The sequence below is a fragment of the Protopterus annectens genome, chromosome 6.part1 (assembly GCF_019279795.1).
Source record: "Protopterus annectens isolate FY-2018-M chromosome 6.part1, PAN1.0, whole genome shotgun sequence".
NCBI lineage: Eukaryota > Metazoa > Chordata > Ceratodontiformes > Protopteridae > Protopterus > Protopterus annectens.
The window spans coordinates 33,720,844-33,748,524 of NC_056738.1; the positions used below are offsets into that span (position 1 = coordinate 33,720,844).

General features: G+C 42.9%; 1 protein-coding gene across 1 annotated transcript in view; it reads right to left on the reverse strand.

The window, feature by feature from the left end:
* The window catches only part of CAD (carbamoyl-phosphate synthetase 2, aspartate transcarbamylase, and dihydroorotase), a gene marked incomplete in the record, with an annotated part of 2,299,829 nt that overhangs the window by 1,439,606 nt on the left and 832,542 nt on the right, over positions 1-27,681 (reverse strand). The window contains 1 exon segment of the mRNA XM_044075466.1: positions 22,096-22,208. Within this exon segment, the coding sequence (XP_043931401.1) occupies positions 22,096-22,208 (113 nt within the window).

The following is a 27,681-nucleotide window of genomic DNA, read 5'->3' on the forward strand; positions in this document are numbered from 1 at the left end:
CTTTAAATATTTTTTTTACACATATTCATTACTAGACATTAATTTCATTTGTACAGAAATTTTCTACATTTGTACATACAAAGACTGTAAAGTACATTTAGTCTAATCTTACAAATTTAATAACATTAATATTGAGCAAATCTTGGAAAATGTTTGTCTCTTTAGAAATATCTAGTGGAACTGATACTGATATGTCCTGTTATTTTAAACTACATACTCAGCAATTAAAAATATTCATGCTTTTTTATACCAACATTGTTTTGCCAAAAACATATTAAAATAGTGACCAATCTTGTTCAGTTTTTTACATGTCTTTACTTTCTCTTGTATAGCTGTAATCAATTTTAAGCCATCTCTTGTTTTTTAAACCATCTCTTGTATAGCTTTACAATTTAACAGGTTGTAAATACAATTTAATTCTAAACAATACAATAATAACCATTATGATAGCCATTAACAACTTGTAAAATATCTTATCCTGTCAGGTTTAATCCAGTTTACCAGTATTTCTAACACACTAATACCTGTTTTTCCCCCATAAAAGAGTATTGTCAAGAAGGAATGATATATTTCTTTCTCTAGCTTTATTTCAGACCCTTGTTGTTTATTTTTTCTGTAGCTTTATTTCAGACCCTTGTTGTTTATTTTTTCTGTAGCTTTATTTCAGACCCTTGTTGTTTATTTTTTCTGTAGCTTTATTTCAGACCCTTGTTGTTTATTTTTTCTGTAGCTTTATTTCAGACCCTTGTGCAGTACTGCTTATACAGTCAGAGTAAAACTGAGAAAGTGCCCCTCCCCCTTATACAGTCAGTGGAAAACTGAGAAATTACCCCTCCCCTGCAGTACTTCAGCACTGTTAACTGAGAAATTACCCCTCCCCTGCAGTACTTCAGCACTGTTTACCTGCTCTATGCTGTGAGAATAGAATGTATGTCAGCCCAACACTTTGGTTATACATTTATTTTATTAGGTTACTAAATAAAGCTTTCACTGTATATTACCTCTAGTAGGTATTTACACCCTCCTGCACAATTGATTTGAACTGTATATATACTATAGCCCATTTGCTGGCTGTACTTGATGCAACTGAGGTTTTCTTGTCCTTTTAACATTTACTTGCAAACAGATCATCAGTGACATCTATGCACAATTGTGACATTTTATTACAATTACCAAATAGTGTTGCTTGTAAACATTTTAACAAGTATGTTTTAATAACAATGATGCTTTAGAAAAACTCAAGCTACTTATCTGGCAATCAGTCTTGTTGTTTATCTGATCTTTCCAACATTTCCTGTAACTGTTCATTCAGTCTAGGAAGGTCTGAGCTCACATTTCATACTCTATAAACTATAATTAATTCTTTTGGCATTTTTCCTTTAATGTGAATGTGATTTGCATAACTATGCATTTATACTACATAAATGGACATTATTTTACAATTACCTTAAATGGATTTCAATATTTTTTATTTATTTATCTATTTAACTGTCCTGCCATTAATTTTGCAAAAACTGTTTGACTAATACCATCTGTGATTTTATTTATTTTTAAAATTCAGAACTTTAACTGTTTGGTGTTACTATACAATTATAACATATGTTTATTTATATTTGCTGTTGTCTGCCTTTTACTTTTGTGCATTGTAAACAAATGTACTCTACATGAAAAGAACACACATGCATGTCTGTCTTGTATATGTATATCTTTATACAAGCATGTCATGTCCCTACCATCCTAGCATGCATGCTTAACCATTTTCAAAACATAAACATATTATAAAATATATTTCTTTTGCACAGATTAACTGTGTATGCAGGAAATTCCCAGTCTTTGTCAGTTGAGCTAATTTATTTCCTTTATCCTGCAACTGCAGTTGAATTTCCTGTGATGTTGCATGGTCTTTCTGACATTCTTTAGTAAGCTGTTCTGCTGAATTTGAAACTTCTATGCACTTTTGAAAAGATGTGTGTATAACTTGTCTAAGCTTCCTGAACTCATTGTGTCCGTCTTTTAGAAGTTTATTACATTTCTTTGTAACAAAATGTACTAGAGTTTCTATCAGTAACTGATTTGACTGTTGTTGCAACTCTGAAATAAACCTTTTACATCTGGTGACAGAACATAACTGTCTAACATTTGAATATAATGTCAACATATTAACTTTTCTTGGTTCTTTACCTTTACAATTTTTGTCTGTACAGTCTAACCTTTGGATAATGTCATGCACTGTATTTTTATGACATTGTATACACAATAAACATTTTTATACCACACATGATTTTATTTCAGATACCAGTCAAATATTATAATCCATTTGCATAATGCCTTACTATCAAATTGCAATCTATTTGCATAATGCCTTACTATTAACTTGCCCTAATAAGGTTTTACATTTGCTAATATGCTGTATATACATTTATTATGTTATTATTATTACCTCTATGGCATTCATACTGTATGTAACACAGAATAATTTTCTTACCAGTCAACAGAGAGGCAGATGGCCAAGCTGCTTTACTGTAGATGGTTGAAAAGTTTCTGTAGTCACTTGTGAAGTTGGTACAGCAAAACTGGCAGATTCAGTCTTACAACTTCGTCTTGTACCTTTTCTGGAGAATTTATGGAACTGCTCCACCTTCCTGCAATGCAGTCTCACCGGATTTAGACGTCTATTAAACTGTATTGCTACAAACTGTTGAAAACTGTAGAAATCTGAAGTACTTCACATAAACGTTACTGTGCTTTTACAGGAGTGACATTACCCATTCACTCCCCCCGTTTTTGGATACAGGCTAGGAACGTTGTCAAAGGATCACCATTGAAAAATTATATTGAGCTGCTCTGCTTACTGCTTGCTTGGTAGATTTGAAGTCTTCTTAAAACACACAGTCTTGCTGTGCTGTTTACTGCTGAATCAGGGACACATCATGACTCCATCTGTAGTCTGTTTAAAGCACCAAGCCTTTCAAACTGCACACTGATAAAGAAATATATTTTGCAGCTATAAGCACAGTTACAGACAACTTATTTTATAACAAACCACACGTAGTCTGTCAGATTTGTAGCATATATTTACAAAGTTTTCCTTCATTACAGATATGAATGATGACTTCTACAAAATACCTCTCTCTGTCCTTCTCTCTGTCCTTCTCTCACATAACTGAATTACTACAATAGCTATATACAGAACTAGTAACGCACACATTTCCTCTTGGTATGTTTTTCTGGCCTTAAGTGGGAAGTCACATAATGTCTGTTTTTAGACTTTTCTATTGTCCTTTTGTGATTTAAGCACTCTTGCTGATGTGAGGATGCCATTCTGAAAGGAAACATCTGTATAAGCTGTTCCTACTGGAAAAAACATCACGTATTGCTGAATTTATAAAAAAGGATGTCTGTTAATAGATATTTGTTCTGCAAACATGAGAAAATCATATAATCCTTGCTTTCCAATATTGCTTTGTTAGGCTTTTCTTTTTGATGCTGTGAATAGAAGCCTGTCTGTTATACATATAGTATTGAATGCACATTTTACATTGCTAAACTCTATACATATATTCAAGCAAACTTTTTATTCTATAATTTATCTTTCAGCATATTTATATTCATAATATCTAACATTATTGTCTAACGGAGCACCAAGAAGTTTGGTCTGAACATCCATGGGGAGGGGTTGAAACTGTACCCAGGAGTATCGACGCAGCACTGATCCAGAAGCAGTAGCTTTGGAAGCAGCTTCCACAGCATCAAAAAGAAGTTATGTACTCACCATAACATTCCATCAGAGTAGGTAACTTCATTTGTCTGCAACCTGTGGGTATCGGATCCGAGCCGGCAGCTTTCCTAGCAAAGATCAGAGCTCCAAGCTCCTCACCCATACCCATGATGCCCTGCTACTTCCCTCTAACCCTCAGATCGAGTTTGCCATAGTATCGTAGAACACTATTATAACACAGGGAAGACTACCTGAACATCCTAACCTGATGTCATCTGGAAAGTGACATACTATGATCCTTCAAGGACGAACTACAGATCAGGGGGATGGAGGAAGGGTTGGTTGCAGACAAATGAAGTTAACTACTCAGATGGAATGTTATGTTGAGTACATAACTTCTTTATCTGAAGTAGTTAAATTCATTTGATCAGCAACCTGTGGGACAGAGTCCCCAGCTACCAACAACTTGGGAGGCCCTTATGGGAGGATATTCCGGAGCACTGCAGAGCCAAAGGACGCCCTTTCCTCTGGAAATCAGATCCAATTTATAATGTGTAATGAAAGTGTGAGGAAGCCCAAGTAGCAGCTGAACAAATGTCATCCAAAGGGACTCTCGACCAGAAGGCCGCAGAAGTAGCCACAGAACGGGTAGAGTGTGACCGAACCCGCACGGGCTCAGGTCTACCAGAGTTTCTGTATGCAAGGAGAATGCATTGTGAAATCCACCTAGCTAAGGTTACCTTCGTCACTGGTTTACCCAGACAGGACTTAGCAAATGAAACAAAGAGCTGTTCTGATTTTCGAAAAACAGCCATTTTGTGTAAGTAAAATCTTAACGGTCTATGTACATCCAAGCAATGGAGTCTATGCTTTCCTTTGTTGTGATAATTAGGGACGAAGATGGGCAGGTTGATAGATTGGTTGATATTGGCTTCAGAAGCCACTTTAGGCAGAAAAGAAGGGTTAGTCCTGAGGGAAACTCTGTCTTTATGAAAAAATGATGTATGGAGGCTTACTGCAAAGAGCCTGAAGCCCCAATATTCTTCTAGCTGAAGTAATGGCAATCAGGAAGGCAGTTTTCCAAGAAACATGCTTCGTCAACGGAAGCTGCAGGGCTCAAAGGGAGGACCAGTCAGAGCCTGGAGAACTAGGGTTAAATCTCAAGGAGGGACTACTTCCTTAACAGGGGGGTCTCAAAAGAAAAGTACCTTTCAGAAAGGTCTTGCAGATCTTAGATGATGCTAGGGGGCCAAATTTGTTTTCAATGTGAAAGTAAATTGCTGCCAGTTCAACTTTAACAGCTGAAGAGCTAGCTCCCTGATGGAAGATTTGAGATAAAAAAAAAATCGAGGACTGCTGGAATAGTAGCCGTAAAGGGGTCCAAATTCCTATGCTCCGCCCAGACAGAAAACGTTTCCATTAACTCTTGTAGACTTCTCTGGTAGGTTTATGAGCGGCCACCAGAATGGCTTTAACTGATTATGAGATACCAGGAGTCTTAGCTATCAAGGGAACTGGATCAACCAAGCCGAAAGCTTGAGGTTGCCCAGGTCGGGGGTCCTCAATCCCAAGGGATGAGAAATCAGATCCGGAAGGGGATCAAAGATCCAGGTAGGATGCACTAGATGAGACCGTAGGTAAGGGAACCATGTTTGACGAGGCCAGAATGGAGCTATGAGGATAACTCTGCTCCCCAACAGAGGAGCTTTCTACAAGAATTTTGTCATCAACGGAAGAGGATAAGCATAAAGAAGACCGGATGGCCAAGCATGAACCAGAGCGTCTCTGGGGTTTTCCCCTGGAGGGGGAATTAGAAAAACTCGTTGCACGTTGCGTTCGAAGGAGACGTGAACAGATCACAGCAAGGTTGACCTCATCTGAGGAAGATCTGTTTCGCTACTAAGGGGTTCAGAGACCACTCGTAGGGTGAGAGGATAGTCCGACTCAGCTTGTCCGCAAGAATGTTTGACCGACCCGGTATGTGCATTGCTATGAGAAAGCGGTTGGTGGATATCGCCCATTCCCACACTCTCATGGCCTCTCGGCAAAGTGGGTAAGATCTGGTTCCCCCTTGCTTGTTGATGTACCAGACCACTGACATGTTGTCTGTTTGAATTGCAATAGTCCCCAGAGGAAGAAGGGCATGGAGAGCTTGCAACGCTAGAAGCACCGCCCTCATCTCCAGGACACTGATATGCAAAAAGGTCTCAGAGTCCACGTGCCTTGGACGGTGCTGCCCATGCAATCCCCCCCCCACCCAAGGCGAGACGCGTCCGTGGTCACTGTGACTTGGGGTGGGGATATGGAGAAGGGGCACCCCTCCCAGAGGTGCTTGGAATGGAGCCACCAAAGTAGACATTCCCTGCAAACCCTGCCAAGAGGAATAGGAGCAGACAAGGGATGAAGCAGAATGGACCACTGGACCTGTAAAGGTCCACTGGAGAATCCTCATTCAGATGCGCGAGCGGGGACAAGTTGATGGCCACTGCCATGGATCCCAGAGCCCTCAGGACTAACTTCGCTGGTGGGGCCGAGGACTGAAGAGCCAAAACATGTAGGTTTAGATTGCGATGTCTGTCTGACATCAGAAAGACTTTGGACTGAATTGGGTCTATCCTGGCCCCTATGAAATCCAAAATTTGAGTAGGCTGAAGGGAGGATTTCTTGTAGTTGATCATGATCCCTAGATAGCGGGCGATATGTAGGAAATAGTCTCTCGCTGAACATATTAGATGCCTGGTGGGCGCGGCTAGGAGCCAGTCGTCCAGGTAAGGAAAGACCTGAATTCCCTGAAGCCTCAGGTGGGCCGCTACAACTGCCATAACCTTGGTGAACACCCTGGGGGCTGTGGTGAGACCGAAGGGTAGGACCATGAACTGATAGTGGCTGGCTCCCAGCCGAAAGCGGAGGAACCACCTGGATCGCCTGTCATCAGAACATGGTAGTACGCGTCCTTGAGGTCTATGGAGCACATCCAGTCATTCTCCTGTAACAGTGGGAGAATGGATTGAATGGTGACCATCTGGAACTTCTCTTTGGCAACTGACAGGTTCAGTGTGGACAGGCCGAGAACTGGCCGCAAGTCCATCTTTTTTGGCACCAAAAAGAACCTGGAGTAAAAGCCTGATCCGGACTGACCGGGGGGGGGGGGGGGGGGTGCTGGATGGCTCTTTCGAGAAGTCATTTTACTTCGAGGGCTGCTACCTCCCTCTGATTGGGTGGTACATCGGGGAGGTGACCTGCCCAGAGGGGGGGGTATTTAGGAATGGAATTGAGTAACCTCTGGATATGATCCAGAGCACCCAGCGATCTGTCGTAATGGATTCCCAATGTGCTAGATGTTCCAAGAAGCACCTCCGACTGCCTCCAGAGAGGAGCAGTCGGGCAACCCCTCAGGGTTGCTGCACGGATCGATCGGAAAAGGGTTCCCCTCAACCCGAAATTCAACCCCCATCTGCCTCTGGGCCGGCATCCACCCTGTCCTCCTCTGCCTCTGAAGGACAAGGGACCCGGAGCAAAACAGGATTGATTTCCGGAACCACATCTTCTGTCCTCTTTGGTTCCTGGAGAAGGACCTCTGAGGAGCAGAGAAGCAGATCCCGACGGCAGACCATGTTTTCCTGTCCTTCTTGCTCTGGCATAGTGTATCGCAGATGGTTTTGCTGAAAAGCGTACAACCGTCAAAGGGGGCATTCGCGAAGGACGCCTTGAAGGGTTCCGCAAAGTCGCAGAGACAGAGCCAGGCCTGTCGTCTTAAGCCAATGCCTGTTCCACTGGCTCTAGCCGCTCCCTCTGTGGCATGGGAGAGAAGCCGCATAGAGGTATTTGTGATGGACTTGAGAGTGGCCATTCATGCCAAAAAGGTCCGTTTGTCCTTGGCAGACATGGACTCTGGGGGTGACCCACCGTACTCTGATTAGGTCTCGCTGTAGTCGAATCACTTGTCCCATATAGTTCAGTGACCTTACAGAGAAGGTCGCTGAAGCGAACATCCACTTTCCGAGGCGGTCCATCGTCAAGACTCCTTGTCTGGAGGATGTACCAAGGAACTTTCCTGTGCCAATTCCTTCTTGGTGGCAGCCGCCACCACCATGGCATCTACAGGGGCACCCTTACTCCAAACTGTCCTGTCTGTGGGGGGGGCCGAGTATCCTGTCCGGTCTCTTGGGTATTGGCTCCACAGTATCCGGCTCCTTCCATGCCCTGGTAGTTATGAGGTCCACCAGGGGATCGGCGGGAGGTGATACCCAAGAGGTAGACGGGCCTGCATTGAACGCCTCCAGAAAGACAGACTCGTCCGAGGAAGGCTTTTGGGCTGACCACCCCCCTCTAATACGAAGCATTTCCATAATGTCTCCAAAGGAGACATCTTTGGGGGGGGGTGACCTGGGGGAACCTTCTCCTTCCTCCAAGTCAGTGTCATCTGTGAGGGACTCGGGTGAGTCCAAGTGCCTCCTCTTGCACTTCCGTTTGTGAGGGACCTCCTCGGGGGGGCTGTCCGAGGAGGGCTCACCAACAATGTCCTGTTCCTCCATGGCAGCCATCTGGGATGTAGGTGCAGGCTGTCCCTGTGGCCGGATGGAAGACTGGCCCGTCTGAGGGAATGGCAGGAGGATCCGTAGCCAGAGCCTGGGACCTCGAATCCCTCGAAAGGACCCTCTCCACAATGTCGAATGCAGAGGGTGAGCTGCTCTCCCTGGGATACGAAAGCAGTCCCCTCAGATCCAGCGCGTGAATCGGCGCCAGAGATGACCCGTTCGGATCTGAAAGGGCAGTGCGATCAGATCTCAACGGAGCCGAAAGCACACTAACCCCTCCGGATCAGACGCTCATCTCACAGCCCCGAGAGCTCGGATCCGAAAAGGGATCAGACAAACTCGAAGGTACAGCCAATTATTTTCATCATTCTTGCATAGCCAATTCTTTTTTTTTTTCCAGAAAGTACTGCTTGATTTGCTTCTAACTTCAGAATATCTGCCTAAATATTTTATACATAAATCAGGCTCTACACGTTAGTTTCTCCACAAGTGTTTGGCAGTGCCCTGTAGAGACAGACACCTTGATTTGACATTTTTCCTGTAACACCACCACTGAAATTTCACCAATTCCTAGATGCGCACACAGAACAGTTGTGTAAAAATCTTACCATAATCATAGATGTCCTCTTCACTGCTGCAGTATTCATAACCTGAGGGATCTCCTGCCAGAAAGCGACCCAATGTTTGATAGTATACAAAAGTCTTATACTACAAGGGTACGAAGTACATCGCAAGTAGGCTGCAATCGTATGCCATAAAAGAGACGTACGCACATACCATCCTCAGAACTGAATGCCTCAACAGGAATGCCAGACTAAGGATTTGTATGGTCGGTACATCCAAACATAATGGACCAGGGAGGAAGGAGGGAGGGATAGAATCAGCAATGAAGAGAAAGACATCTACAGTTATGGGAAAATTTTACACAACTATTCTACAAACTTCTATTCACTTGCTGTACTATTCATAACCTAAGGGAGAGTGTCAAAAGCTCAAGAAGGGAGGAGGAAGGAGGAAGGAGCAGAGGAGCTCTCAATGAAACTATGTAAAACAGCTTTAGCAAATCCAGCTCTGGATCTGGAGATACCATCCAGCTTTGTAATGTTTGGTAAAGGTATACATGAATTGAAGCCCAGGCGCCTGCTTCAAGGATGGCGCTGCTATTCAAGCCCTTGAAGAATGTCTTAGAGGAAACCACAGTCCTGGTAGAATGGGCCTTCCCAGGTGAAGAGAGGCTCTTTCCATACAGCATGTAACAAATGGGAATGGTCTTGGGGATCCAAGAAGAAACAATCTGCTTGGAAATGGGTAAACCCAGAGCCCTGGGATGAAAGTTTGCAAATAGCTGAGCAGATTTCCAGATAGCTCTAGTTTTGTTCAGGTAAATTAGTCTTGTCCAGGTAAAATCTGTTATCTATACACATCTAAGTAGTGCAGTACCATGTGTAATTGAATGGACTGGTTAAGGGATAACTCATTAACAACTTTTGGCATAAAGGAAGGATTTGTTCTCAAGGTTGCCCTGTCCTTATGAAAGATCAAGGAGGGAGGTAAAGCCATAACAGTCTGCAGTTCCAACACCCTTCTAGCTGAAGTCAAGGCCACTAAACAGTTGTCCATCTACAATGCTTTAGGAAGGCAAAAGATGTGAGCTCAAAAGGGGCCAGAGTCAATTTTTCTAAAGCAAAATAAAGGTCCCAAGGAAGAGGGATAGGTTTCCTGGGAGGCCTAATGTGAAGGACATCCATAAGGAATTGTTTCACCTCCAAATCTGGATGTTAGAGGGGAAGATTAAGGCAGACGAGCAGAAGTAGTTGATATATGTGCTTTGACAGAGGAATAAGCCAAGCCAGCAGAAAACAATTCACACAAGTAAGACAGAACCACTGGGATTCACACTGTCAGTGGGTTTTGATTCTTAGAGAGACACCAGAGTGAAAATCTTTTCCATTTGGAAATGCAAAACTTTCTAATATTGGATTTTCTGGCCTGCTGCAGAACCCTGAGCACGACCTCAGACAATAAGGTGTCTGAAAGGAATTAGAATCCCATCACCCACAGTGTCAGCTGTCAAAGCACATATGTCACCTACTTATGCAGCACTGACAGGTGTGGTTGCATCAGGGATACTTTGATTTGTGTGAGGTCCATTCTGTTGGGTAACTTGTGGTGTTTTGATTCTTAGAGAGACACCAGAGTGAAAATCTTTTCCATTTGGAAACGCAAGACTTTCTAATATTGGATTTTCTGGCCTGCTGCAGAACCCTGAGCACGACCTCAGACAATAAGGTGTCTGAAAGGAATTAGAATCCCATCACCCACAGTGTCAGCTGTCAAAGCACATATGTCACCTACTTATGCAGCACTGATAGGTGTGGTTGCATCAGGGATACTTTGATTTGTGTGAGGTCCATTCTGTTGGGTAACTTGTGGTGATGGCCCTTGGCTAAATGCAGAAGACGGAAACAGTGCTGTCTTGGCAAAAAGAGAATCACTAGCAAGATTTTTGGTTAGTCCAGCAGAATCTTGAATGGGACCTTTATGATTAGAGAAAGGGGAGGGAATGCATACAGAAACACCTCTTCTAAAAGAGGGCATCTACTTTCCAAACCAGAGGACTTGGGACTCTGGCACAGACTTTTGCAAGTTGTCTGCTCGGGGTTTTTATCCCCCCAGATTTTGGAGTAGCGTGTGAGGAGTTGGAGCCTTTAACAGCAGGTCATCCAGGTATGGAAAATCAGGATACCCAAAAGTCTGCAATGTGCAATCACTGGAGCCAGGCATTTTGTGAAGACCCTCGGAGTTGTAGAAAGACCAAAGGGCAAAGCAGGAAACTGAAATGCCAGGAAAACACAGAAAAACATAAGAATGGCCTGAACATGGCGTGAATGGAGATGTGAAGGTAAGCATCTTTTCTATCTAGAGATGCCATGTATCCCTGTGGAAGAATAAGAGGGAACAGAGGGGTTTGGAGTGTCAACATTCTGAAAGAAAGGATCTTTAAGTGTTGAGAGGGGAAAAATCAATGATTGGTCTTCCAGAGGCCATCCTTTCCGGGCACCAAGAACATTTTTGAATAAAAGCTCTTCCCTCTTGAGGTGCTTTGCGAAGAGAGGCAGCTGCTCTCGAGGGGGGGGGGGTGCCCACGAAGGGGGAGTGGAGTGCCAAACCATGAAGTATCCTTTCTTAATTATAGAAAGAACCCCGGTGTTGTGGGCAATGCTTTCCCAGGCCCTGTGAGTGTCTGAAAGGCCAAGGGAAGGATGGGAAAGACATCTACAGGGTAGTCACAGACTCCCTGCTTTGTCAGGAAAGGATAGTCTTTACTGTGAGGGTGCCTGAGAATGCCTAGGCTTGTGTTGTCTCTTGCATCCTCTGAAAGTCTTACTAGAGGAATGCTGAGTGCGGCTGTGGACCAAGACAGATTTAGATGGGAAATTCCTATGAAAACTGGGAACAGGAAAATCAAGATGCATTTCAACTCCTTGAGTTCTTTAGTTTTTTTCCTGCAGGGACTTAAAGCTGCTGCTGCCGGATTAAATAAGGCCTACCTAATGGTGCATCCATTAATTTAGATTTGAAGTCATCCTGGATGGCTGGTATCATAAGCCAGGAAAATCTTCTGAGAACTGAAACAGTAGCAGCTGCCCTAGCACAAGCCTTCTCAGCATCACAGCTGCATTTAATGGAGTGTCTTGCCACTTGGGAGGAAGCTTCCAAGATAGAGAGAGCAAAGGCTTTTCCTTCAGAAATCTAAATGATCTGAAATGGCACTTGACTGAAACAAAAGCTCTGAGGACTACTTTGTCATATGTGCCTGATAACTGATGGCCCTGAAAGACAGTCTCAAGGATTCGACTTCTTCTCTAATGGGAGAAGGGTAGTAGAAAGAAGCAACCAAGATGGTTTATCTGTAGCTACATAAATGACTGCTGGGTCTGCAGCAGGACATCTAGAGGGACTTGCAATCTTCAGGGATCTTGCAGAAGAGGTCTGGCTTCTTGGGTACTGGGGCCTGAGAGTCTGGGGTTTAGGAAACATTATGAATGACATTCAGAAATGCAGGATGTACTGGTAGAACTCCAGAGGGGCGAGGGAGATTAACTTGTAGAAGTTTATAGCATCTTTTTTTGGACATAAGAAATTTAGCTGTCCCACTTAGTGTCCTCCCATTTTCAGAAAACTTTCACCAAATGAAATCTCTTCCACAGTGGAATTAGCACTCAGACTCTTTCTCAGGGGAAACTTATTCCTGAGGAGAGGGAATTTGTGTTGAGTAATGCCTTTAATTCTCTGCCTCTTCAGAGAAAAATCAGAAGATTCATTGTCCCCAATCCTTTTCTGAGAAGGAAGGGGAGAAGGAGTAGGAGCAGGCAGAGAAGGGGGTTTGAGTGCCATAAATGCCTGAAACAAGATTTGGGAAAAGGCCTGCAAATCTGTTTGGGCCTCTTTAGCAGGAGATTGTTTTTTTTCTTGCCAGGAGAAACAACTTTATAAACACTGGAGGACTGGACAAAAGCCTGCATTCAAAAAGGTCCAACTCAATTTCTTCTCTCACTAGGGTTTGTGGTACCCCTCTAAGGCACTCTGTAATAATGAGCCTAAGTTCCCCCACGACATCTTGAATGAACATCTGCTCTACATCCAAAGACATGCTTGAGGCTGAAGTCAAGGTGGCTTCAGAAAGTACAGTTGGGTACACTTACCATAAATGTAGATGTTCGAGTGTATTCACTGTCGCAGTCATCACATTTGGGTTATCTGCCTACAGGTAGCTCTCACTCTGTCTGAATACCAGTCTTTGGATTTCTGTCTCGGATGCTCTCTTCTTCCATGATGTCAGGGGTATAAAACAGGCAGCCGACGCCATTACATCAGTTTTTCTTGCCCCAGATGTCAGGTGCCCCCACAATAGGAAGCAATTATATGGTATGGTACACCCCCATCAAAAAGCAAATACACCAGAAAAAATAAATATACCAAACAAGAAGGAAAGGTAGAGCCAAGGTAAGTCAGGGGGCTGGAGGGAGGATAACCAGGACTGCAACAGGGAATACACTCTAATATCTACATTTCTGGTAAGTGTACACAACTGTACTATGTTCTTCATGTTTCACTGTTGCAGTCATCACATTTGGGTTGATTCCCAAAGCTAAGGGAGGGACGAGGAAGTTAAAAAGCATTAGGGCCAGCTATTAAGCCCTGCAAGACTGCAGTGGCAAATACAGCTCTGGACTGAGAAAATATAGGCATGTGGTAATGCTTGGTGAAGGTATGCACAGAGCTCCAGGTAGCAGCTTCTAGGATGTCCCTGGTAGGGACTCCTCTGAGAAAGGCCGCAGAGGTAGATGCAGCCCTGGTGGACTGTGAGCTCATCCCCCTGTGGGGTAGGTTTTCCATGGTGCTTGTAGCAGAAATGAATGCAATGGGCTATCCCCATTTGGAAATGGTTTGCATTGAAATGGCCTTCCCCTCTGCCCCTGCAACAAAGCCAACTAGCAGATGTTCAGATTTTCTGAGAGGCTTAGTCCTGTACAAATAAAATTTAAGTTGTGTGCGCACGTCCAGAGAGTGCAGTATTCGTTCACCTTTGTTCTGTGGATTAGGGAAAAAAAGTAGACACATGAATGAACTGATTTAGAGCCACACTAGACACCACCTTGGGCATAAAGGAAGGATTAGTCCGGAGAGAAACCCCGTCCGCAGTCCTGAGGGAAACCCTGTCCACATGGAAGATAATGAAGGGTTCCACTGCCATGAGGGCCTGTAATTCAGACACTCTTCATGCTGAAGTGATGAGTAGAAGGAAGGCTGTTTTCCAAGAAAGGAGTTTCAACTCTGCTGTCGCAGCTGGCTCAAAGGGGGGAGAGTGAGCTTTTCCAATACAAATTTAAGGTCCCAGGCTTGAGTGGGAGCTCTCCAGGGGGGGTCTTAAATTTTTGGCCCCTCTAAGGAATTGCTTTAGCAAGGGGTGAGAGAAGAGGGGTGGCTCAGTATTATAATGTGCTGAAATGGCAGAGGCATGAATTTTAATTGACAAGAAGGATAGGCCCTTGTGGAGCACTGCTGTTAAAGTACTGCAGAATATGAGGTACGCTGGGCACTGGTTGTGCCCGTCCCCTGAGCCTGGCTCCAGAAAGAGTATCTTTTCCATTTTTCAGCATATGATTTTCTAGTACTAGGCCTCCTTGCCTCCAGAATGACATCCAGCACCTGCTTACTGAGGGATGCTACAGGAGGGCTCAAGGAATTAGCCAGACTACAAGGTTCAGGGTTTGAAGCTGAGGGTGTAGAATCTGGCCCGCCTGACGGGACAGCAGGGAAGGGGCCGGAGGCAGGTGCCACTGTTGGAGCAGTGTCATACTGTGCAAGAGGGGGTACCAGTGCTGGCGTGGCCAGTCTGGTGCAACCAGTATTGTCCTTGGCTTGTCCTGTTTGATCTTTAGTAGAATCTTCGAGAGGATAGGCAGAGGGGGAAAGGCATAACCGAGAGGCTTTCCCAGGTAAAGGACAGGGCATCCACTTTCCAAGCTTGACTGTGGGGAGTTTGTGTGCAGAATTTGTTCAATTGGTAGTTCTGAGGGGAGGCAAACAGGTCTTCCTCTGGAGTCCCCTGTTTGTTCCTCAAGCGGTTGAATATTTTGGGTTCTAGTTTCCATTCGTGTGGGTCCATGAGACTTCTGCTCAAGTCGTCTGCCAGTGAATTTAGTTTGCCTGGCAGAAATTGAGATTGTAGGTGTACTTGGTAGCTCAAGGCTGTGTTCCACAGAGCCATGGCTAGTCTGCAGAGAGGGTACGAGTGGGTTCCCCCCTGCTTATGTACCACATAACTGTGGTGTTATCTGTCTTTACCAACAGTTGTGCTGGAAGAATACGGTCTTTGAATGCTAGCAGAGCATTCTGTACAGCTAACATTTCTTTTCGATTGATATGCAGGTGCACCTGTCTAGGGTTCCATTTGCCCTGAATGCACTGCCCTGCCATGCGAGTCCACCATGCACAGTCTGATGCATCTGTTAGGGTTTGGGCGGCAGGGTGTAGAGTGAAAGGGAGTTCCTTTGTTGTGGTAGCAGGCCTCTGCCCACCAAAGGACCTCCGTCTTCATACTAGGAATGATAGAAATCATTGTTTCTAGGTCCTGAGAATGTTGACACCATAGGCTTTTTCGATACCATTGGAGTTTCCTCATATGCAATGTTGCATATGGAATTAGTAGAAAGCAAAAGGCCATGAACCCCAGGGCTTGCAGTATTTTCCTTGCAGATAGCTGGGGTTTTGTGGCCAGTAGTTTGAAATAGGTTGTCAAACTTGTTTCTCTGGAGTGAGGAATGCCATCAGGGAAGTGGTGTTCAAGCTTGCTACCAGGAATACAATCTGTTGGCAGGGTACTAGGTGAGATTTCTTTTCGTTGATGGTGTACTCCCCCCAATGAGGTTAGTTTCTTTACGAATGCCAGGTGTTGTAATAGCAAGTCCTGGCTTTCTGCCTGAATCAGACAATCGTCCAAGTATGGATAAATTTAAATATTTCTCTGCCTGCAAAATGCAATGGCTGGAGCTAGACAGTTTGTGAATACCCTGGGCACAGTAGATAAGTCAAAGGCAAGTGCAGAAAACTAATAGTACATGGAGCCTGCCATGAAGCGTAGGTATTTCCTGCAAAATTCCCTTATTGGGATGTGCAGCTAAGCTTTCTTTAAGTCTAGGTTTGCCAGCCAGGCATCCTTGGCTAACATAGGAAGAAGCTGTTTAAGTTAGCATTTTGAATTTTGGAACTACCAGAAAGGTGTTGAGAATAGAGAGGTCCAGGATAGGATGCCAGGAGTTGTCTTTTCTGGGTACCAGAAAAAGTCTTGAATAAAAACCTTGTCCCCTTTGATCTGCTGGGACAGGCTGAATAGCCCTGATACTGAGAAGAGAGAGAACCTGCTGTTGGGCCTCCACCCATTGATTTGGGGGTAAGTCTGGCCAACCATTTGGGGTGGGTAGTGTGTGGAAGTGGAATCTGTATCCTTGGGAGACTATGTTCAAAACCGATTTGTCCTGGGTAATGAGTTATCAGTTTTTTGCATGCAGGGCTAGCTTTCCTCCTAAGGGAGCAGGTAGTTGAGCAGGGCTTGGAAGGGTTAAGTCATTGTGCCATTTTTCTGTAGGGGGTGGCTTACTACTCCCTGCTTTGGAAATGGGAGCCCCCCACTATATAGGTTGGTGCGTAGCCTGAGACTGTAGTCTGGGTGGTGTGCTGTTCCTCGGTTTGGACTGAGAAGGCCTGGAAGGGACTGAAAAGGTCCAGTTCTTTGAAGGCCAATGCCAGCTGAATCTGGGAGGCTGTACTTGTAGGAAATCTTTAACAGTTTGCATAGATTTAGCTTTTTCCTCCATCCTTTTGAGGACTACTGCTTTGTTGCCAAAAAGGCGGTCTTGGTTTAAGGGAGCATCCAGTAATTTAGCTTTAACATGAAATAGCATGTTTTGTTCCTTAAGCCAAACATGCCTTCTAAGTACAGAACCAGTGACAGCAGCCCTGCAAGATGCTTCTAAAGCGTCAAAACCACATTGCAAAATAAGTTTACCAACTTGTTCTGCAGAACGCATTAAATCTTGCAATTCTTTGTGTTCACCAGTCGGGAATCAACATCATTTTCTGTACAAGTAGTCCCATAATATGCTGCTAATAACTGGCAATTTAAAGCCCTAATGGCCAAAGAAGCAGAAGTGTATACCTTCGTATCCAATCTGTCTAAGGCTCTAGAATCTCTATCAGAAGGGGTAGGATTTTTGGCAGCAGTAGCCTTAATGCCTTTTTGTCCTTGGGAAATGGCCACTGGATCCACAGGAGGATTCTTGAAGAGGAACTTGAGAGTCAGGTACTCTGTAGTACCAGTCAGGTTTTCTGGGAGCTGGAGGTAAAGTGTCTAGGGTAAGGCTATATTCCAAGAAAGCATCATCTACAATGTCCAAAACAGGAGGGATAGCTAAAGGCCTGTGTTGAGGCAGGAGTAAGAATTCCCCAAGTCTCTTTTTGGACTCAAAGTAATCCTGGCTTTCCCAGCGGAAAAGCTCCCTAAGAGTATGCAAGGTTTCACCGAAAGAAAGATCTTCTGGAGGGGAAGCACAGGGAATGGAATCCTCTGCATCAGAATCCTCATAAGTAGACAAGGGCAAATCCTGGTAATCAGAAGGAGCAGAAATATCAGATTCCCTATCAGAAGAATCAAAAAGAAAAACAGTTCTAGGTCTCTTAGAGGGGGAAGGCTGGCTTCCTCTAATTAAGGAAATAAGGTCTTCAGCCATTCTAAGAATTTGTTTTTGAGGCATATGGGCCTGAGCCTGCGGTTTGGTAGTCAGTTTTCTAGGTGTAGTGCGAGTTTTTGGCCTGAGGAATTTGGAACTTCTGGATGGAAACGATGGCATCAGTTTAATATGAATGTCTGTAGGTCTGAATACACCCTCAGAAGCCGGTGCCTGCACAGCAGCTCCGGACCCATCCAAGGGGGAGACATCCGCAGATTCCATAGTAAAAAAAGCATCTCGCTGCATATCGGATTCCAAATGGGTCTCAGTAGAGGCCTGCGAATCTGAAGTAGCGGGTATCATGGGCTGCAAAAGCGCCTCACTGACTACCGGCGGACTGGCGACTAGCTTAACAGAAGCATTGTCGGCAGTTTTGGACCTATGCGGTCTGTCTCTGTCTTTATCCTTACGTTTTTTCAGATCATTAGTCGGATGGCTTAACAAAGCCATTTCGGAGTATGGACGTAGAGTACGAAAGTAATTGGCTGCAAAACTAGCCCGATGACGAATAGTTCGGGCTTTGAACAAGGCACAAAACTGACAGCGAGGGACATTATGGTATGGGCCTAAACAGGGTATGCAGTAAGAATGAAAATCTCTCCGAAATATTTGCTTTCCACTCCACAGGTAAGACAATTGTTAACTTTTACTGACATCGGTTGGAGCAAGAAAAAGGATTCCCAATGGGGTACTTATCTTTTTTGAAGACTTCGGGTCTAAAACTCAAAAACGAAAGTTTCAGGAGACGGCCGACTGGCACTTGTGAACTGCTTCTGCTTCGGGCACTACACTGCAAGAAAGACTGATGTAATGGCGTTGGCTGCATGTTTTATACCCCTGATGACCTGACGTCAGGGAAGAAGCGACAGCATCAGAAGCAGAAATCCGAAAACTCTGGTATTCATAGGTTAGTACTACGCTAACTGCCCTTATGAGCCATTTTAAGCCTAGCCAATTATCCCTTATGAGACTCAAACCCTGCACCTTGTGTTTGTAAGGCAAACACCTTAACCATTAGACCACCCTACAGGCAGATAACCCAAATATGATGACTGCAGCAGTGAAACACGAAGAACATCCCTATGCAAGCACGTTAACAGCTGCATAGAGGTAACTGTACCCACCAGGAAGATGTACAGAGTAACTCAAAAACAAGCCAACCCTGGTGGAATCACCAAAAGGATGTACAACAGAAGGAAGACGACTTTGGCAAAAATTAGGAAGCGCAGTACCCTACAGGATAAAAGTACTCTCAAACTAAACAAGCAACTCAAGAGGACAAAGTCTACCAAAGCCAAATTTGATGCAAATCTTGTCTTCTACACCAAGAACAACCGCAAGGCATCTTTATAGCTATGTCCGCAGCCTCATAGGCAATACACAGGTGTATGCAGAGGTCATTATAAATGCAATCACCTACACTTAGCCAGAAAATATAGAAACCTACTGGCAGACAAATTCATCTCCAACTTTAACCCTTTCTTCCCATCAACCTTCTCTCAGGAAATGCCATCAAATATAACTCCCCCTACTATCACTAGGGAACAGGTCCTTAATCCTCTGTTAAGACCAAGAGCACTACATTAAATGGGCAAAAACAATACCCCAGGATTCGTGAACAGCATGAAGTATGACCTACCAAGCCCTCTGGAATTGCTATGTAACTGTAGCCTTCAAAGAGGCTTTATGCCTCATGAATGGAGAACGGCAACAGTGATCCTCCTGCTCAAAGACGGACCCTCTACAGATCCTGAAAACTACAGACCCACAACTGTCACTTAGTCTCATATGCAAAACCATGGACAGAGTTAGCATGGAAATGATCAATAAGATAGGAAGCCTCCACACATTGGACCCAACCCAATTTGGTTTCATTAAGGGTAGGGTCATGTTTACCTAACCTGGAGGACGTCTTTCAGAAAGTCACCAAAGCAATGGATGAGGGAAAATGGTTTCACACTAACTACTTTGACTTGGCAAGAAATTCGACACCATCCCACCTTCTGGTATTGTTGGCAGACTTAAGAGGTAAGGTACAAACCCTTATGTCACCTGGTGGACAGCCAACTGGCTCACAGACAGGACCCAGGAAGTTAGTACTGGGGAGTTCACCTCTACAAAGAGGTCAGTCACAAGCGGACTCCCTCAGGAATCTGTTCTGGGACCGCTCCTTTTTGGCATTTACTTCTCTGAAGTCAAGGCCAATGTCAATGGCCTCTGGCTGACTAAATTTGCAGATGATTGCAAATTAGGAGCTGGCAGTGAATCATCCACCAACACAAATGTTCTCCAGGAAGGGATGACAAACTGGATCCAGAGCCATGGAGTAAAACTAAATGCCAAGAAATGCATAACAGTACCCTTCAGGAAGTCATCCACTCCTGGTAACTATTATATTGACAACACACCCTTAAGAGTCGAGCAAGTGGTCAGGGACTTGGGGACAAGACAGTAAATCTAGCCTTTGACCATTACATGTCTAAGTAGTGTGGAAATAACTCTATGGTGAGCAACTTAAACAAAGGTATGGCATCTAGATCCAAAGGAGGTCACCGTTCCAAAGTATTCAGAATTCAGACCTATCCTTGAGTACAATGCTCCATTTTGTATGTACCTAACCACGCATACCCAACAATGAATGTCCACACACATTCCTCACTAAAAACACATGGAGGAAGTAACATATCCTATGCAGACCACCTTAAGACCATATCCCTGTATTCTGTCTCCTGCAGGCTGAGGGGAGATCTATGCCTGGCATACAAGGAACTGCCAAGACCCCACTGCGATGGACGTCCTGCATATTTGTAAAAGACATAGAACTATAATTACCCATTCTAAATACTTAAACATTGCCTGTGATACAAGTAGGACCTGCTGGAGAGGCTGGTATGTATCCCAGAGACTACCCCATCTGTGGAACAATCTCTCCATCCACGTGAAGCAGAGTTCCTCCCTAACCAAATTCAACAGTAACTTGGACAACTGGATGGGGAATAACTTCATCCCTGGTTTGGCAGCCATGTCTCTTATGGGCACAAGCAGCGTGTAAATGGTTCTTCTCCCAGGTCCCTGCTTAAAAATGTTTCACCTCCCAAGCCCTTGCTTAAAAATGTTTCATCTCCCAAGCCCTTGCTTAAAAATGTTTCACCTCCCAAGCCCTTGCTTACATTTACCAAGGGTAGCAAACCTTGTCAGAGTTTGGGATGCATGGCTAGGCTTCCAGAGGCCCTTGTGGTTGTAAACACCTATGAGCCATTTGAAAAGCCTATGACTTATAGGCATCGGTCTTGGAACAATTAGAGCAAATGAAGGATACAGGAGAAAAAGAAATGCGTACAAAATCTGAAATCACAATGTTTTTTGAAGTTTCTTTTCCTCCAAGACACGTATACTAACTCCAAGATTGCTGAATGTATGGGGCTGCAGCTACAAAATAATCTTGGGGGGGTCGCATGGGTCTCATCCCCCCCAAACACGATTTAACAGAACAAGTTGCCATGTTTGCTGTTCTGAATCAGTGTTTTTCACAATCTCAAAACTCAGTTTCATGTCTCAATTGAAAGTCTAGATGTGCTGACACCCTTAAGCCTGAACTTCTCAGAGGAGCAGACTCTTACTAGGTCTGTTTACAGCTTTTGACTATCCATCAGCAAAATGAAAAAAAAATCTCTTGCAGTCTTTGGGACATATGCTGGATTGCACAAATAAAACAAAAGGCGCCAAAAGAAAACCTGGTGATGACTTGTGTCATTCAAGTGGAAGGATGCAAAGAGAAGCCTTCCTTACAGACTGCAAATGGATCCAACGTGCCAAAGAATGCAGGACATTAGCAGCATCAGGACTTCTCTAAATGAAGGGTCATTTGTGTTGGGCTGTGCAATGGAAAGAAGTCAGTGCCTTTATTCATCAAAGACTGTGGCCTCAGGTCTCACTCCAGTCAGAATCAGGAGAAATTATCTGCCACCAATCAGCTCTTGCAGCAAATTCATACAAAACATAGCAGGGGGGACAAGTAAGACCACTGGTGGGTTATGAAAGTCAAGCAACAAGGACTGGACACGGCTGAAGCACACCTGCCACAGGATGCACAAAGTTTTATGACAGGCCTGTCATCAGAATCAAACCACATTTCCCAAGGATACATTTTTATACCAAGAATGAAACTCAAATTATCACTGTGGTTGGAAGCACACAAGAAAATAAAGCTCCAAAGTGGAAGAGGTAAACTAGAATTGATCAATCACAAAAGGTCACCCAATGTTAGCTCCATGAACATTAAATTTTAAAGGCTCCACCACGCCTTCATATCCTGGCTGGCTGTATGGTGAAACTGCTAACAAGAGCCTTGAATGACATGTACACTTCGGTTCGAGTTCTTCAAACCTCCAGCTACATACTACCAAGACAAGGCAAGCCATATCACCACATCAAAAACCCACATTACCTCTGAAAAGAACTCCTACCTAATGAAAAGCACAATACTAATGCATAAAATAATGAGAAAATACAGAAATTGGACAAACTTTTAATAGAAAGAACTTACCTCATCGGAAGGAGGCTTCAAAGTGTGATCAAACCCTACACAATTTTCATCCACCATTCGCAATGCCTTCTGGAAAGCTTCTTCAAAGCAGCGGCCAATAGACATGACCTCACCTAAAAGATAATGCACAACTTGGTGGTGAACAAGCTGTACAGTACAGCCAGACATCAAGTATCTATTATACACAGCACATCATGCATGACACTGAAATTCATTTTCCTTAAAGAAATGATGGTTATTTTACAATAAACAGTTTTCAATGAAAATGTGCAAATGACTTTTCTACTGGTAAGACTTAATATTGCTACAAAAAATAACACAATATTGTTGTAGAATATTACAAGACATAATGCAGCAAGAGAAAGTGGCATGGAAGTTTCAACGCAAGACTAAATATTTTGGTTCTGAAATGCACAAAATGCAAGGAATCAAATAGCCCTGTGTCAGATCACAGGCTTCAAAGTTTTTCCAGCAGTCTATTCTTTTAAGGAAGCAAAAATGAACCATTGCTGACCTCTTGAAATGTAAGCTCTTCAAAAATGATGGATCAATCTAGTTGAGGCTACAATAGGAGATGGACTCCTTATACTTGCCATTCTCAGAGATGGATGCCTCCATATCTTCAGACTCCAAAAGGTAACCTGAGATGCAGCAAAGATCCTATCCACAAAAAAACTCAAAGGCCTGCTAAGACATTTCTAAGAGACTGCAACACAAGATGAACAAGATGGGTGCAAGTGTTCCAATGGGTAAATGTCAAAAGCAACTGGGTGTATAGAAATACTTCTACCAAGCCCAAGCTATCATCAGATGATAAAAGTCCCCATGGGTAAAGTCTCGCATCCATGATTCAAGCGACCACTAAACAAGCATCTGATGACCCAAGCTTGGCCTGCAAATCTCAGTGTCAGATAATATAATGGTTCCTCATCAACTGGGTCCAAAACCTTGTTAGTACCTGGAAAGAGGTCTCAGAAGAGAAGATCTCACCGGAGTTCGATCAGCCTACAAACTGGTGACTCAAAAGTTGCTCACTGACTTCTGACTGGACAGCTCTAGGTCCCAGTCAAACAGGGTATGGGTGGGAGAAGCATCCTGGCAATTCCCCTTCCCCAATATCTGTCTATCTTATCTTTCTTCACAGTGAAAGGCAGTCATATGGTCAATTCCTCAATAGAAGTCTGCAGTTACCACCACTGGTCACTTCTGATGATGTACTGAACAGATGGTGTGATGAAATTATAACCTTCACAAGTGACTTTCTGGAAAACCCTAACATGAGAAGTCTCCTTGCAGGGAGGCCTCAAAATATACGGGAGTAGAAAAGGAGAGACTAGTGTGGATTATGACTGAAATGTAATGGCCAAACAATCAAAAAGGTGAGCAAATCAAGGAAACTTTACTGATAAAAGACTGAGATCTAAACTATGGAAGTGGAAAAGGAATGGAGAGCATAAGCACACTCGCACAGTGGGCAAGATACGTCTTGGCGTGTGTCATTATGGAAATAAAATCTCTTCACAAACAAGAAATGTTGAACTATGAGGGAAAGGACACTACCCATAGAACTCCATTAAGGAGGGGGCCTCAATATTAAGACAGCATATTAATTCTTCTCAAACTATAAAATCAACTGACAGTAGAAATTCAAAATAGAAACCACCACTCTATCCTGTCACACCGTATCGCTGTGGAAAAAAGAATGGAAAGGGATTGTACTGGTTAATGGGCAAGTACGATACAAATACTAAAATATCCTTCTTGTCAAGGCATATGGCTGAATATTCACTGTCCATCCATCTGAACTCTATTTGTTTCAACAGAATCCCACAACAGTACAACTGAGTGCCTTAACAGAGACACTTGGTAACAATGTGCAAGATACATATGCATACTTAGTCATTGAAGCCACCAATTTACTCCATGCAATCAGCAAGTAATTTGCTGCAAATCAAGAACACAGGCCTGGCACTACATTATTAAACTATAAAAAGTATACCTACCTGACAAGAACTACAACAGCACCAGCAGTTTGTGGAAGACCACTCATCTGAGGGTGGGGGGGAACAGCATTCCTTACCATCAAGGAAAATCCTCTCATGAATTACCTGATGTGCAATTAGCTGATATGCTAACTTGTCTCTCGAACCCAATTCCAACAAGTTTTCTGAAAGGTTCCTGACAGAAGTGAATCCCAAGTAGTGCCACCACAACAGACAAATTTGGAGGATCATACATACCCATATTCAAGACTTAAATGACAAAACTATGGAGTAATGGTATCTCAAAGGAGCCTGACTCAAAGAAAAGAGCTCATAACATTATTTGGTGAGGGTATTGACTGAAGGCCTCTCCAAGCAAAAATCATGACAACAAATGTCTGGTGAAGGTGTGGACGTCAGAAAAGGCCACATGGCCAAAGTAGAACTGTCCTCATGACAGATATCCTAGAAGCAAGAAATGCAGACAGTCTAGTGGAGTAGGCTTTAAACAGCAGCACTTGGCCAATGAGTGATCAGCCAACTGATGGCAAAGGATACTTGAAAGGCCCAAACCCATCTCCCCACACCACCTAACAAAGGAGATGAAAACATGGTCAGTCTTCCTTAAAGGACAATTCCACTATTCGCCTATAGTTTAACTCTACTTTTAGGTTACTTTTCCCCTACAATATGATTCCAGTACTTTGTAGGTACCTGAAACCTGCTGGTACTTTAAAAACTTTCATTTCCTCACTTTGGTATCACAGAAAAGGAAAGGCTACCCAGATTTTTTTAAAGCTTAACTTTACACACAAGTTGCAGAGGAATTTGTCAACACCTGTATGGCATACCAGACAGAGAAATTTGAAGTCAAGAGCTCAGGCTGCTGCAAACGAGACAGACGAGTGAAACTGTTTTCCATTGTCATTATTGCAGAAAGGAATAGAACTTAAAACGGATTCACAGCTGCTTCCAATGTAGCCATCCATGCCTTTCATAGCAAAACAGAGCAACTGGATCTGTCAATGGCAATTGCTACCTCTTGACAAATTTACACAAGCAGCATCAAAGCATGTCTGACACATTTAGAGAAAAGTAAAAAAATATTTTTTCTTGTAATTCTTATAAAGTATTAGCACATTTACAAAAGTGTAGGGGGAGGGGCTGTCAATTCATCTTGGACTACAAAAAGATACTTGGCAACTGTTTTATTTGCAGGTGTACAGTTCCTTATTATGCTGTAAAACAGGCCCAGAGAGATACAAATGAGGGCAATTCAAGAAACAGAAGACGCAGCCCTGTTACAGACAGAATACAAGATGACAGTGACTGACACTAATCTCATTCATTATATGTTAACAGAATGGGAATACACCACTACTTCCTAATGTCTAGCATGAGTGAAAGCAGACTTGAAATGGATTATGGGAAAGAGAAAGGCTTGAAGAAAAAGGATCACATGAACATATCAAGCCCCATTGACAGACAATCTGTAGAAAACATATTACAATTCTGTAAGAAGCCATCAAAGTAATTTTGAGATGTTAAAATAACTCAAAAAACAGAGATGCAGTGAAAAAAATGATTTTTTAGTTCTAAGGTGGAGTTTTCCTTGAATCCAAACTCCTGTATCATATTAACAGCTGACCTGCCAGTACGCAGCTATGATGAGAAGTTCTGGTCATTATGAACTGGTGAAAGCAAGTGCCAACAGATACCTATAAATTAGTACAGAATAACAGGCTAAAGACATACGGGTGACTGTAAATACATCAGTACAGACTGCAACTGCTACCATACAGGCTGCGTTAAACCCAAGGTGTAAACTTTTCCACATGGACGCAAAAATCTGCTGACTTCCTGGTAGCTTCACTCACTCACATATCAAAATAAGTAAATTAAAAGCGTGAGGTGGACACAGATGCCTCCCCCCATTATGAGGTATAGCATAGGCTAGTATAAGAATTTTCTGTACTGTTAGAACCTTACAGTACGAGATCATTCATTCTCAGCCACTACAAGGCAATGAGAATAACCATCACTTCACAAAATAGGCACTTAGGAAGCAGTCCAACTCCAATAAAGCACTTATATTCAGCTACACAAAGTAAAATGACATCCACATAAACGTTTCAAGTATAAATGCTTTTTCGTCCTCTCATGACTTAATCAGATAACAAAATTCATGAAATCAAAGCCATTTATATATTTGCTTAATTAAACCATCAACCAATATGAAATTAATTTTTATTAAATATTTATTATAGTGCATTTAATATAAATGTATACGCTTAAGGGATTATGTTTTAGTATTTAAATTTATAAGATGGCAATTATAATAAAAAAGTTTAGTGAATGTAATATGCTATTGGTTGATGGTTTAATTAAGCAAATATAAAAATGGCTTTAACTTCATGAATTTTGTTATCTGATGAAGTCAGGAGAGGACGAAAATGCATTTATACGTGAAACGTTTATGTGGATGTCATTTTACTTCGTATAGCTGAATAAAAGTGCTTTACTGGAGTTGGACTGCTTCCTAAGTGCCTATTTTGTGAAGTGCTGGTGTTTTGGGGCACTTTTTCGTTTTTTGAACAGTGTTTGTTAATGAGAATAACCATCTTTTTTCTTCTTCCCTGACGTTTTCAATGAGACAAGTATTAAAGGAGATGCTAAAGTAATTTCCTGTGCTGCAAAAGGCTGAATATGTATAACCACAACCTACCCCTTACTCTCCTGAAACAAACTCAATACAATTTGCATAATATAAACATATATATTTGCTGACAAGGGTACAGCACTAACAAATCACAACCAATTTCAGACACAGTGTAGGAGAGAATATTACACAAGAGTTTTACAATTTGACAACTCCAATAATTAAAAAAATGGAAATGCAGATAAGCAAAAAAGTTTAAGATTACAGGACATGCACAATACAGTGCACAGAAGTTGGTGAAACTTTCCTGAGAAGCAAAGAGATTGACTTCCATCTTCTAGAAGTGAAGAGTAAAGATCAGGAATGCCCTCTGAATCCGGAGTTTTTAGGTGAATACTGCACCAACTGCCATGAATGGTCATTTTAAGCCTAGCCATTATCCCATGGTCAGAAATAAACCCTGTACCTTGTATCTATGATGTAAAGACCTTAATTGTTGCATGCTAAACCCACCCCCTTTCAGAAGAAGGCTGGTGGCCCTGCTCAGAGTACCCTCCAGCCGCGTCTAGATCACGTTATCGAAAGTTTACTTAATCGAATCAATAAACGTTGAACTTTCTTGATCGATTAAGTAAAACATCGAATAACAAAAAACAAATTAAAAAAAAACTAAATGGCGCAGGCAGGGGGGCAAGCCCTCTAAACCCCCACATGAAGGGGGATGTGCCCCCCCTACATAAATATATCAACTCAGAGACCGCACTACATTGAGGTAAATGGTAATCTCCCCTTACAGAGATTTCCATTAACTTGCACAATGTTCTTCACTTTCGATATTCTCGTGCTAACAATATATATATATATCTATATATATATATCTATATATATATATCTATATCTATATCTATATATATATCTATATATATATATATATATATATATATA